This window comes from Ammospiza caudacuta, chromosome 5 (assembly GCF_027887145.1).
Source record: "Ammospiza caudacuta isolate bAmmCau1 chromosome 5, bAmmCau1.pri, whole genome shotgun sequence".
In the NCBI taxonomy this organism is placed as follows: Eukaryota; Metazoa; Chordata; class Aves; order Passeriformes; family Passerellidae; genus Ammospiza; species Ammospiza caudacuta.
In genome coordinates, this window is record NC_080597.1 from 15,574,589 (window position 1) to 15,587,706 (window position 13,118).

General features: G+C 44.3%; 1 protein-coding gene across 2 annotated transcripts; it reads left to right on the forward strand.

Moving 5' to 3' along the window:
- The first annotated feature begins 76 nt into the window (after positions 1-76).
- On the forward strand, positions 77-11,159 carry FGFR1OP2 (FGFR1 oncogene partner 2). Of its 2 annotated transcripts, none has more exons than XM_058804846.1 (6): positions 77-159; positions 2,987-3,123; positions 4,227-4,344; positions 5,219-5,361; positions 8,347-8,460; positions 8,801-11,159. In XM_058804846.1, the coding sequence occupies exons 1-6, from the start codon at positions 156-158 to the stop codon at positions 8,936-8,938; spliced, it is 654 nt and encodes a 217-aa protein (XP_058660829.1). In that variant the 5' UTR covers positions 77-155; the 3' UTR covers positions 8,939-11,159. The 2 variants fall into 2 exon arrangements, with proteins under 2 accessions (XP_058660829.1, XP_058660830.1); XM_058804847.1 differs by lacking the exon at positions 77-159 and adding an exon at positions 1,870-1,937.
- Positions 11,160-13,118: the final 1,959 nt, after the last annotated feature.

The window sequence follows — 13,118 nt, forward strand, 5'->3', positions numbered from 1 at the left end:
GGCGTGTTCTCGCGAGAGCGGCGCGCGGCCGGTACCGCCCCCGCCGCACGGCGCCCCCTGGCGGGGACGGGACGCGCCGGCCTCCCCTCGCGCCGCCATTTGACATCGGTCGGGGCCGGTGCGGGCGCACCCCCGGCGCGGCCGGAGCCCCGGGCATGAGTGAGTTCGGTGGAGGGGTTCGGGGACACGGCGGGGGGTCGCCGCTGCGGCCGCCGCCGGGCGATCGGGAGCGCGGGCAGCCTTGCGTTGGGACGCCCCACGGCCGGGGGCGTGAAGGAGCAGGACGCCCCTTGCCCCCGCCTCAGAGCCGCGGGCCGGGCCGGGCCGGGACCCCTCACGTGTCTCGGCTCGCGCCGGTGTCACGACAGGCGCCGGTGTCGCCCCTCAGCGTGGCGGTGGCGCCGCGTTTTGGGGGCGGGAGGCGACGCTCCCCGCGGTGACACCCCCGCGACGCCGCTGTCACAGCGGAGGGGACACCCCGGCGTCTGTCACGGCGGGGGTGCGGCGGTGACACCCCCGGGATGCTCCTGTCGCGCCGGGACCTTTGCCCCAGCCTAAATTCCTTGGAATTCCTTGGAAATTGCATTCTGGCTCAGCGCTGCCAAACTGGTCTCCGTGGTAACACAACCCACAAGCTGTGGGAAAAGGTGGCTTCCAGTAAGGATAAAAAAAGAAAAAAAAGAGGCAGAAAGTTAGGAGAAGGCGGTGGTCGCACGGAGATCTTTATTCTTTGGTGTTGTTTTTTGGTGTTTAATTTGGTGATGAAAGGCATTAGCAGGCATTAGCAAATAGCAGGAAGTGACCGTGTGCAGTAGGAGTGTTGCTGGGGTGACTTGGGGCTCTGCTACCTGTTGACACGGCTGCGGTAACGAGCGTCTGTGCAGCTGGGCATCTCTGCTAGGGCAGGGCTCAGGAATCATTAACTTCAGCTCCCCTAGTCATGCTCATAAAAAATAATACACGATAAGAATTTGCTTAAATCAATTATATTAATGATTACTTGGAGGTTTTTCCACCTCCTAAATATCCAGGCTAACTCACAGATTTAGCTGTTTCAGGATCAGGCAAAGGTTTTGTTTTTCACAGGCAGCCAGAGAGCATTTTAAGATTCAAAGATTAGGACGAGTGTCTTGGATACTGAAATGTATCCTAGCCATGGTTTGGAGCCACTGTGAATCACCATGATACAAACAGCGATTCTGCTTTTTGAGGTACCAGTGCTGCCTGAAAACTGGAGCTGGGCCCCGGCCTGACAGGGGACAGTGACTGCAGAATTTTTGGGGCTGTATTCCACACATCTTTCCCAGCACATTCCCTGTGAAAAGAAACATCAGTGCCTTTGCCACAAACAAACTTCCTTTCCTCTGACATGGTTGGGCTGGGGCAAAACCAAGAAAGTGCATCTATTAAACAGATGCTGTTTAAAAATTTATGTGGATGCAGACAAATTGTCAGAGGTGTTAAGTGCATTGTAGTCTGAATGCCAAATGCATTCCCAGCTCATGCAGAGGCCTCGGAGGCTTTGTTTATACTGGTCAGAGAATTCCTGGAGAGTGAGCTGAATTAAAGGCTGCTCTTCAGCAGCAGCATGGATCTCACTAAATCAATTCCTGCAGCAGTTCAGCCAGTTAGTGGGGAAGGTCATCTTTTGTCTGGGACGTTTTCTGTAGAAGATCTGACTGGAGGGAGGAGCAAGAAAAGCAGATCTCTAAAAACAGTGCAGTGTGCTTCCTTTCCTTGTCGTGTTTGAAAGAGCTCCAAGTGCTAAGTCAGGGTGAATAAATCAAGCACGTGTGATAGCCCAGCACTGCTGGGGGCCTGGCTGTCTCAGATACATCCTATGGGAAGTGAAATGCCAGTGTTATCTGATAAACAGCAAACCTGCACATGCCAGAGTGCTGATGCTTTTGATAGCACATGAATCCCAGAGCACACAGGTAAAATGTCTTGTGTTTGAAATATCCTTCCTTCTGCTGCTTACCTGGGATAGGAGCAAAAGGTCAGCTGAGGCAAATTTGAGGATTTCTTTCAGTTTAGCTTAAGATCCTGGGCTATGATTTGTAAAGGTGCCTGAGAAAGTTAGAAAATCAACCTGAAGTGATTTTTTTTTCATGTAGCTGAGGAAAGGTTCAATAATCTTTAATGCTTACAAAAATCTTTACTCTTGCAAATAGCCTGGCTAAGAAATGGATTTAATACATTCTTTCAGTACCTTAAACATTTCCTAAACCAAATATTAAGCCTGATATCAACAAGGCCCATAAATCCTATAAGCCTCTATCACTGCTGTTTGATTGCTGAAGACTGTTCAAGGAGTTTAAATAGTCTGCTGAAAAGGAAATCTAAGTCCAAGGCTCCTTAAAATAGACTGAAAATCTTGGTCTTGAAACTCAGCCTACCAAGCATGAATATGGAAAAATGCAGTGTAAAGGCCAGTAGTGTTTGCAATAGACACAAGCATGTTGCAAGTGTGCCATTTCTGGCAATCTGCAATTCCTGTGAACGAGTGCTGCAGGTGGAAGGGCGATGTTTTAAGGGTGCAGTTGCTTCTTTTCATTAGCTGAGTTGCTGTCTCTCTCCATGCTTTGAAAATGTCACAGTTCCATTCCAGCAGCAATGCTTGTGTTCAGTTATGGACATGAACAAAACACGAGCCTTTTGTCTTCTGAACCTTCCCTGAGCAATTTTCTCTACTCCATCAGTTTGAGCTGTGCCTTCTCTGCTGATTTAAGTCATCAGAATCTGTAATCCTTCAGCATTCTCTTTTGTGCTGGATTTATACCTCAGTTACCCTGAAGTATATCTGTTAGGAGGGCAAATTACAGAAAAGTAGCACTAAAAATGAATGAGTTGATGTAACGTTCTTTCACTTTCCGTATCACTCTGCCGGAAGCAGGGCTCTGCCCAGCTTTGCCGTGCTGCCCTGCCTCTGGCGGCTGTGCTGAGCAGAGGTGCAGGGTGCCAGCGCTGCCTTTGTCCCGTTCAGAAATGAGCTGCACCATCGAGAAGGCGCTGGCGGACGCGAAGGCGCTGGTGGAGCGGCTGAGGGAGCACGACAGCGCGGCCGAGGCGCTCATCGAGCAGACCACGGCGCTCAACAAGCGGGTGGAGGCCATGAAACAGGTCTGCTCTCCAGCCCTGCCTGTCCTGGCAGTGCTGCACTTCCAGCTCTGGGGATTCTGTGCTGCACGGAGTGAGCGGGTGCTGGGGTCATCCTCTAGTGCAGACTGGGTGTTTTAGTAGGGGTGTGGCTGTCATCTAAAAATAGCTTGTTTATGTAGTTTGAGACTGTGAAAACATTTTCACAGTTACTCCAGTTTAAAAATGAGAACAAGCATTTATTTGAAGAATGCTGGTAGAAATGGGCTTGGTATCTTACAAACCACTCCGTGGTGTCTCTTGGTTTGCTCTCCAATGCAATACTACACAATTTTATTAATTTTGGCATGCCCATTTAATCATACAGAGACTCTGACATGTTTTCTTCTGTTCAGAATACTTTGTCTTTGCACTGTCTCCTTTTGTTTCCAAAATAGCCTTTTGGGCTTCTTTGTGCTCACTTCTGTTCTGATGTTGAGCTGCTCAAGGCGTGTTGTTAGATTGAGTGTGAATTTCACAAGACAACTCTTGGGAAAACGTAAAGCTGTCTTGTGACTTTCCATATGGGAGTCCATCCTGTCACTTTAGTGAACCCAAGATATGTTAATGGGCCTATAAAATTAGGTGCAATTAGCATGCAATTCAGCCCTGTAAAACTAGGCATGCTGAGGCTTCATGGCTTCAGATCAAGAGTATCACATGTCCCCATGTGTTGGGAGTCAGATCCATTGACTCGGGCCCGAGTGACTTGTACCCACACAGCCTTGTGGCTTAAGGTTTTGGGAAGCCACAGTAAATGTCAGGAGGTTAATACCTCATGGTTTGTCTTTACCACATCTCTATGAGTTTTAAATTGCCTGATGGTGAACTTGGCCTGCATTAACTGAAGGTTAAATAGCATCCACAACACACATCTAAGGTGATGCTTTTGTGTCTCTAAAGGACAGGATGTCTGCAACACCTTCTGATGTGTGTGTGTTTGATATTATTATTTAAAAGCAAGCATTGTCTTCCTGGTTACAGGCTGTGAGTGACAGTAGAACTGGTGCTTTGTGACTTGCTGAGTAATACTTGCCTTTGGTTAATCAAATATGCTGTACCTTGTTGGTTTTTTTTGTGATAACCAGTACCAGGAAGAAATCCAAGAGCTCAATGAAGTAGCAAGACATCGCCCTCGGTCTACTCTGGTGATGGGTATCCAGCAGGAAAACAGACAGATTAGGGAATTGCAACAGGAAAACAAAGGTAAAATATGAATATTCTACCCTTTTCAAGCTGCAGCCTGAATCACTGGAAACAGAGTTTTACCACTGATCTCTTTTCAAAACAGAGCTGTAGAAGAAATTTTTTCTTCTAATTTCAATTTGTCAGTTTAACTGATCAAAATTCAATTCAAGAGTCCTAAAGTCTCAACCTCTGGGACTTTTGAAGAGAGATTTGGGAAAAATTACTTTTTTTGGTCCTTACCTAATGTCCAGCACAAGTGAGGAGATAAATAGAACTTCATTCTGCAGTATAGGGATCTTTTTGGAGAAGTGTTTAACGACTGCTGAAAATAATAGGAACAGTCAGGACAAGTCACAGTGTAAGTAGAGAAGTATAATTCCTTCTGGAATTCTGTACACTAGGAATGCACTGTTCCTCCAAGAAAGTCTTAGATTCTAACAATTCCACTCAGCAAAGGATTCGGTGATCTCAATTCAGATGAGTCTTGCCTTGTTTCGGGCATTATTTATCCTTTAACTCAGTAGATTTTGAACAGAAGCATTTTTCAACTCTGGTTTTACCTTTACCAAGCTGCAGATTAAGACAGATCTGTGAACTCCTTCCTGCCTTTTGTACAGTGTGGCTTGTAGCAGCCACACTCCAGCTGGCTTTTGTCAGCCACAGGGACTGAACACGAAGTCACACCAACAAAAGACTCTTTGTTACTGACCAGGATTTTGCCCAGGCTGATCAGCATCAAAGGCATTTGCAGACCCTGTGTAGATTTCATGGTGCAGGGAGCGGGGACACTCAGCTTTGGGCTCATTTCAGTTTTCTCAAGCTGAAATCCTTGTGCATTTTGATTTGGTTCTCTGTGTTAAACTCTTACCTGCATTTTGAATTCCGTTGGCAGAGCTGCGCACGTCTCTCGAAGAGCACCAGTCAGCTCTGGAACTCATCATGAGCAAGTACAGAGAACAGATGTTTAGGTTGCTTATGGCGAGCAAAAAGGATGATCCAAGTATAATAATGAAGTTAAAAGAGCAACATTCCAAGGTAATGACTTCATTGAGGGCTTTTGCTTTGTTTTTTGGTTAACCTTAGTTTGTAGTGAATCAATTCAAGGCTCACTTCATGTCAGTTTTTTATACTATTGTACTACTAATGAGCCCTAATTTTTATAATCCACCCTGTGCAACACAATCAGGAAACTATCAGTTGAGTGAGTCAACCTTCTCATTTATTAGAACTTTAAACAGGTAGCATTTCATTACTGCATTTGCTTAATTTTCTTTTGTTTCACTTCAGTCTTTAAGGCAACTGCCCTGTTACACTGCCAGAGGTTAGTAATAGTCAGACTTTTAGACTAGCTTTAATTTATGCCTGTGACACCAACAAATCACTAATAAACCTCTGCTTAGAGAGAGTAGGAGGAGCAAGCTTTTTAAATTCAATATTTAATTTTTCCCCCTAAATATTGTTAATAAATTTTAAAAATTAAAAGTCCTTTTGACTATTGATTAACTGGATGAAGCAGGAAACACAAGTATATGTTCAGTTACTTAATAGTCAAAGAGACTTTTAAATTTTGGGGGAATTCATTAATCTGGGTCACTAGCAGATCTAAACAGGAGCTTTTTAGCAAAATATTACATTTCATTGAAAATGTAACAATCATAGAGCAATGCAGCTGTGTGGACAAACATGTTCTAAGTGTTTAATAATCTTTCTCCTCAGCTAATTTAAGTTTGCAAAGCAAACTTAGGGTCTGCTTACTGGGAAAACAGAATTTAAGAATTTAAGAATTTAAGAATTTAAGAATTTCTTGCCTGCTTACAGCATCCTATGTGTGTAATTATTGACATTGATATGACAAAATATTATTGGATTAGAACTTTATCATAAAATCTTGAAAAATGACAGATAAAAATAATTTTCAACAGAAATTACCTCAGAATATGGTGTAGCACCTGCTTCAGCTTCAAGAGAGCCAACACAAGAGGGGTAAAATGAAATCCATCCTGAAATGGACTGTGATAGTTCATTTAGGAGCACTTCAATGGAAAGGCGGGAAAAAAAAAAAACAAAAAAAGAAAAACAACATCTCACAATGTAATTAGAACAGGAGATTTAGGCTTCAACATTTTCATTAAACCTCTTCCTTCATGAATGCCTGATGAAAAAGATTTATCACCCTTATGCTGACACGTAGGATTTCTGGAATTTCATTATTCATTCTCTAGCTCAAGCTTCATATTCAGAAGATTGAACAATGTTGAAAGACTCTTTAAATACCTCTCTCTTGTTAAGCAAAAAATCCATTATACCCAAGGAGTTAAGCTCCCTGTTCCCAGTAATGCTATTTTCCTGAGTGCCAGCTGTTATTTTAGTGCCTGTTCACAGATTATTCCAAGAGCATTGATTGCTGTAGATGAAGAAGCACCTCCTTGAAATAGAACAACAGTGTCTGTTGGTGTTGTATGCAAGAGAAAAGTGTGTCTTGGTAGCAGTGACCCTGATCGAAGTGTGCTCTTTGAATTTGCTCAGCTGAAACAAGGGCCTGAAATGGGTGTGGCCCCTTTTTGGTTTTCTCTCTTTAGAGAGAAAATACCCCATGTGTATGAAAGAGATACACAGAGGCTTTCACTGTCACTGCACTCTTCTTTTTGTTTTCCCCATGTGCCTTCCAGAGCAGAGCCTTCCAGTTTGGTGTTGGTGTTGGGGTCTGACCTAACATCAGTGACCTTGGAACAGCCCCGAAGTTGTATTGATCAGTTGTATTGAGCTGTGAAAGCAGGAAGCAGGGAGAGCAGCAGAATATCTGAAACCCACAGCTCCTACCAGTCCTTCTCCAGGGTGCATCCTTGCCTGACCACAGCTTCCTGTCAAGCTAAATTTGGGAGTTCTTAAAAATACACTTCATGTCATCACCTGTACTAGAAACTGAGAAGAAAATAAAGATTTACAGCAAGTTCTTCCCTGCCCCCTCACATTGAGAGTGGGCATTTAACAACTGCTAAATTATAGCTTGGGTGACTGGAATGGCAGAGGGGAAAGGGCTGATGTTTATGTCAGTAAAGGGTATTTGTTTTGGTCAGATTATTCATTATGATTCCAGCTGAGGCAGTTCTTTGTGGTAGTTTAAAGGCAAGCTGATCATCTGCCAGCTGTATAGATCTCCCATCAAATTCATCATTTAAATGTGGGATTTAGCTTTAGTCTCTACAGTCCTTCATTTCAGCCCTCCTGACCTGCTTTTCTTGATACTAGCCAGTAAATATTGTGGATTTTGTCCAAAGGCCAGGTCAGGCACAACTAGACTGGCATCACAGCAGAGTTGGAATAAAAGACAAGTTGAAAAAGGAAAGCTGTTGGAAATACCTTTAAACTATTTGGCTTAACTGAGCAGTGAATGCCAGAGGGGCACAGGCTTCTCACGTAGCATTGCAGGGAAAGGAAGCAGTGACCCTTATCCTGAACCTCTGAAGTCCACAGCCCAAATAAGCTGCAATTGGAGGTGGAGTCAAGCAACAGTATCTAAAATAGAGAGTAGAGGACAGGTTTGAGTTTGGTAGTATATGACATGGTAAGGATGACCACTGCACCTGCTCTTTTTTAGAGAAAAATGCCTGTCCATGGACTGGTACTGGAGATCCAGTTTCAAACACCTGGAAGGAACATGGCTTTCCTTGCTGTTCTCACAGGAGTGGAGCTGTTTTGCATATCCAAAATTACACACATCAGTTCCTGCTGCACAGGAGGGCCTGGTCAGGGCAAGCACAGCACCATCTTGCAGCTGTTTTGGGGCCAGGGTTCACAGCTAGTTAAGCTTCTATCAGATTCCACTGTGAGGCAAACCAGGTTTATTTAAATAAACAGGACCACTGTGGCTGCCCACACTGTAAAGTTAGAGAGAATTGGTTTTCCAAAATTGAGGTCTGTGATAAAAAATGTCACAGCAGCTAAACAACATTTAATGCTTAGCTTTTTTAATAATGGAGAAAATGTATCACTAAGATATTACTGAATATTGTATCTCAGGAGCTGCAAGTGCACGTGGACCAAATTACAGAGATGGCGGCGGTGATGAGAAAAGCCATCGAGGTGGATGAAAGGCACGGCTGCAAAGAGCAGGAGCGCATCAGCCAGCTCGAGGTGAGGAGAAAGCTGCAGAGGCATAGATACTAAAGGGAGTAAAGATCCTTCCAGGTGTTTGATGGAGTTACTGTCCCAGCCACTCACTGCTGTTGTGTTACCCTTGCCTTGCTGGAGCAGGGGAAGCACCACTGCAGCCTTATCTCCAGGAGGGGGTGCTTAAAGCCCATCCAAGAGGGCAGGAGGGTCAGAAACCTCATGTGCTCCCTTGGAGAAGATGACACAGCACTGATTTCAAGTCAGTGTTTCGCTCCTTATGCATTGGTTTGGAGTAGAGGGGAGGCTTTACCTGATTTCTTTCTGGAGTCCTACTAATGTATTTTTCACTCTCTGGTTTTAGCAAGAAAACAAAGGCTTGAGAGAAATTCTTCAAATCACTAGAGAATCGTTTCTGAACCTCAAGAAAGACGATGCATCAGAGAGCACGTCCCTGTCAGGATTAGTGACAAGCAGCGATCTGAGCCTGAGGAAAAGCTAAGGACTCTGGGAATCAGCAAGCTTCAGTTGCACACTTAAACCAATGGAGCATCAGGGGGCACTGGTCAAGCACTTGTTACTGAATAGGGCACCAGCAAGAGGATACATCCAACTCCAGCTCAGTGGCTTTTACACTGTGTGACATAAATTCAGCTGGTGTTCTGCAATACCCTCAGTGACAGATTGATTGCCATAGATCTAACCTCAGTAGGAAATGGATTAATGCACTTGCTGAATTGCAAATTCTTTTTATATGAACTTGTTTTACAGATAAAAGGTGAGATTTCAAGTAATTTATATAAGTTATTGCTCATACAAAGTTCAGTGCAACTCTTAGATAATAAAGGTAAGATTTCAAGTCTAATCTCTGCCTTAGAAAGTAGTAACTTATTAATTTACTCTGTGCATGATTCACATAGCATTTTTTCCTTTTGTTTTGGTTTTAATAACTTCTCATTTTGCAACAAACCTCTTTGATGGGAGGGGCACACAGGCAGCATAAAATTTAAGGATTTCTGTCATTTAGCCTTGAGGTATCGCTTTAAAATACAAGGCCAGTTTTTAAACATAAGGAATGCTGTCAATCAATAGCTTGGAGTTTTTAAATCAAACAAGATTCTTTCAAATACGTGCACTGAATTGTATTGTGAGAACATGGAAAGAGCTGTTCCCGCTTCATTGTTCTCAGGAACACAGGAGCAATACAATTCTGCCTCAGCTTTTACCTTTCAGAGGGGAAATCCAGCTCAGTTCTCTGTCAGTAAAAAACCACATGGGTCCTGTGTCTTTCTTCTCCAGTTGCCTGCCCAAACTTCCTGGGTGAGGAATGGTAACTGGAAAGCACAAAAGCAGTGGCAGTAGAAATGGGGGTGGAGGAAGGAGGAAGCAGCTTCATGGCAGAGCTGGCAGCCTGCAATTAGTAGTCTTAATTTTCCTTTCTCCTGTACTAACTAGTCATCAAGAAGGTTTTAAAGTGAGTTAAGCAGAGTGAAAGCTGTCAGCTACAGAAAACTGTGGAGCTACAGCTGCCACCCACAGTTTCACATTCTGGCTGTTTAATAACCCACCAAGCAGCGTGAGCTGAGCTACCCTGAAATCAACCACCACTTAGTGAAGTTTGATTTTCAGTCACAGCAACACAGAAGGAACTAAACATCCAACACTGCCAAGCATGCCAGCTTCAATGCAGCTTCCTGTGCCCCAGCACAGCTTCCCTGAGCTCGAGTTAAATGTTCCACAGGCCTAAGGGGGAGCTTCCAGTGGCACTGAACTGACTTAGGAGCAGCTCAGTACCTTTGTTCTGTTCTCTCTGTTGCTGCTCCTTCCCGTGGTGCTTTAAAGAGGAAATAAGTGAGAAAGGAGCATTAGCAGGCAGTAAATACTGCTTTTCAGTGAATTAATACACATGCTGACAGGACAGGTAAATCAGGCCTCCACATTCTCACAGGCTGCTTTAGAAATGGAAAAGCTGCTGCTTCTCTGCAGAGCACCTTGGCTTCTTGCTATGCTTAGGGACACATTGAGGACATTCACATGCATGGAAAAAAGTTATGGCCATTTCCAGACTTGTGAAACAGCCATGGGGAAATTCTGGGGGAATATTTTAGCTCAAGCACAAAATATTCTTGTCTGCTTTTATATTATCTGTAAAGCTTCGCTGGTGCTTCTCTAATCTAGATTTTGCATTTCTGCCATGGCTTCAAGCTGCTGACTTACCAGAAGCAACATATTTTTTCACTGGAGTGTTCTGTTGTTGCAAACTTACAAGGAATTTTGGGTTCAGTTGTTGAAGTTCTTGTTTCTAGAAGCATCTTTTCAACCATGCACTGGTGTCAAGAGGCATTTCTATCCATTTGATGCTGAATTCAGCTTCGTGGCTGACTTCTAGTTTGGTTTCCAAATACAGAAGAGGGTTGTTGGTCTGTGGCAGTACTTTGAGGTTGCTCTATTAGGAAATAATGCTTGAGTAGTGTTTATTTTTGTAAATTAAAAAGGAAAAGTGACTTAATTTATCTACTCTTAGTCTTCACATTTGATACGTCTCCCCTTTCAGTCCCCTGCCCTGATCACTGTAGGATTTTAAAGAGCCTTCACAGTGTGTGGAGTGACTATTTTTCATTGCATACCTGTTATTTTTGTAATGCAGATGGCTTGAAAAGGATTTATGGCTAGAATTGTGTACTGTACAGTAAACTTATTTTATCAATAAAGTTGACTGAAAACATGGATGTCTCCAGAACTAAAGTAAGGTCCTGGCTCAGAGATGAGCCTTGTTGGCAACAAAAGATAAGAAAGTAACCAAAACTGTTCTGGGTGGCAGCTGTTCAGCTGAGGGAGACTGAAACTAAACTTGTCTGGTTTGTACAACTAAAAGCTTGGAACAGCTTTGACTTTCTAACAAGCACATGGGATTAGAAGATTGTTCAAATACAGAACTAATGACACTGCAGAATTACATGTACTGGGATCCCTCTATAAATGCTTAAAGGCTTAGGGAGTTTCCTTAAGCTCCTTTTCTGGTTAAAAGAGGAAATTTCAAGTGTTGTGTTGGAATGTAAAACTTGAACTTGGTTTTTTTTTGAGAGCCTGGAGTCTGAGTGTCCGGGGCATGACCGGCCTCACTTTGGCCAGGAGAGCACCGTGGTGCTGCTCACAGCATGAGGGCAGAGGGAAGGTGAGACCTTAAACTCCTCCTGTGCTACCTCCTGTCATGGGCAGGGACACCTTCCACTGCCCCAGGCTGCTCCTAGCCCTGTCCAACCTGGCCTTGAACACTGCATGGGATGGGGCAGCCACAGCTGCTCTGGACAAATATTTTGTCATTTTTTATCAGTTCTGCTGTGACAAATCGGCTGCACACACCTGTTATCTAGCCAAGCTGATAAGAGAGCACAAGTCAGCTAAATGAAAGCTGTAGTAGATGCTGTGTGCAAAACTATTATCAAGTCATTCCTTTGCTTCTGGCCCATTTAGCATATGTGGGACTGAACTGGAACTGCATGGGAGGAGAGACTGAGTTCCTGCTGCCTGCAACCTTCCTGTCCCCAGACACTGGAAGCCAGTGTGGCCCTTGCATCAGGGAATATCCTTATTTCCCACGTTCAGAAAACACTCACCTGCCTTGACCAACTGCTCAGCAAGGAGGGAAACACTTTGTCACTGCGGTCTTGGAAGAAGCACGTGCTGGCAGCACTCCTCAGGCACCAGCAGAGAACAGGTACAGGGAGAACCCACTAACTCCAGCAGTCTCTTTCCATTTCCCAAGGTGAAGGTTTACTTTTTTGGAGAATGGCAGACAATGACTTCTCTGCAGTGTGCTCAGCACCAGAAATCCCCCAATCCATACACCTGAGGTGGCTCTTCCAGCAGTGAGCAGCAGTAGAGTTGGTTTTGAGAAATCAGTTCTTGAAAGCTCAGCACAGCACACCAATGGATGCAGGGTGATCAGCACCTTCCCTTTTCCAATACTACATTCAGGAACACTGCAAACACATTTTTAAATGACTCATCATCTGCAACTCATTGCATTCCTGGCTAAGCAAACAGCAGCTGCCTCCTACAATTCTCCACCTGTGCTTCTTTGCTTCCTGCATATGGCTTTCCCCCTCAGCATGCAGGATAAAAAAGAAAAAAAAATCGAATCCAGCTCATTTTGAGCATATTAGATATCTGATGCTTTTTTCAGCCTTGTGAAGATCTAGTTCTGAAGCAGGCAGGGAAGTTTTACACAGCCCTCTTCTCCTGCCACTCCCTCTCACCCCCAAAATGAGCTTGTTTATTGCTCTGGTTTGAAGCTGACTTATCCCAGTGTTGAAGGAAGCACAAAGCCCTTCATGCTCAGCAGGAGTCAGCTGGCTGCCTGGAGCTGGGGGCTGGAGCAGACAGGCTCTGAGAGCAATAAAATAAATAGAATAAACAACAAGCATCTGTTGAACACACAAGTGTTACAGGAGCTATTGTTTCCAGAGAAAATTCAGACACCAGAGCCTACTAATCCAGGATGTGGGAGGGGAAGGCAATCAGATGGACATTGGCAAAATCCAAATAAATCTGGATATATCAATATATCAATGCATTTCCTGCCCCTGAGTAAGGACACAATAACCTAACACAATACTCACCTTGCACACCCAAAGGCTCAGTGTTTCTTATGCTGACTCTTCACTGGATAAACCAACCAG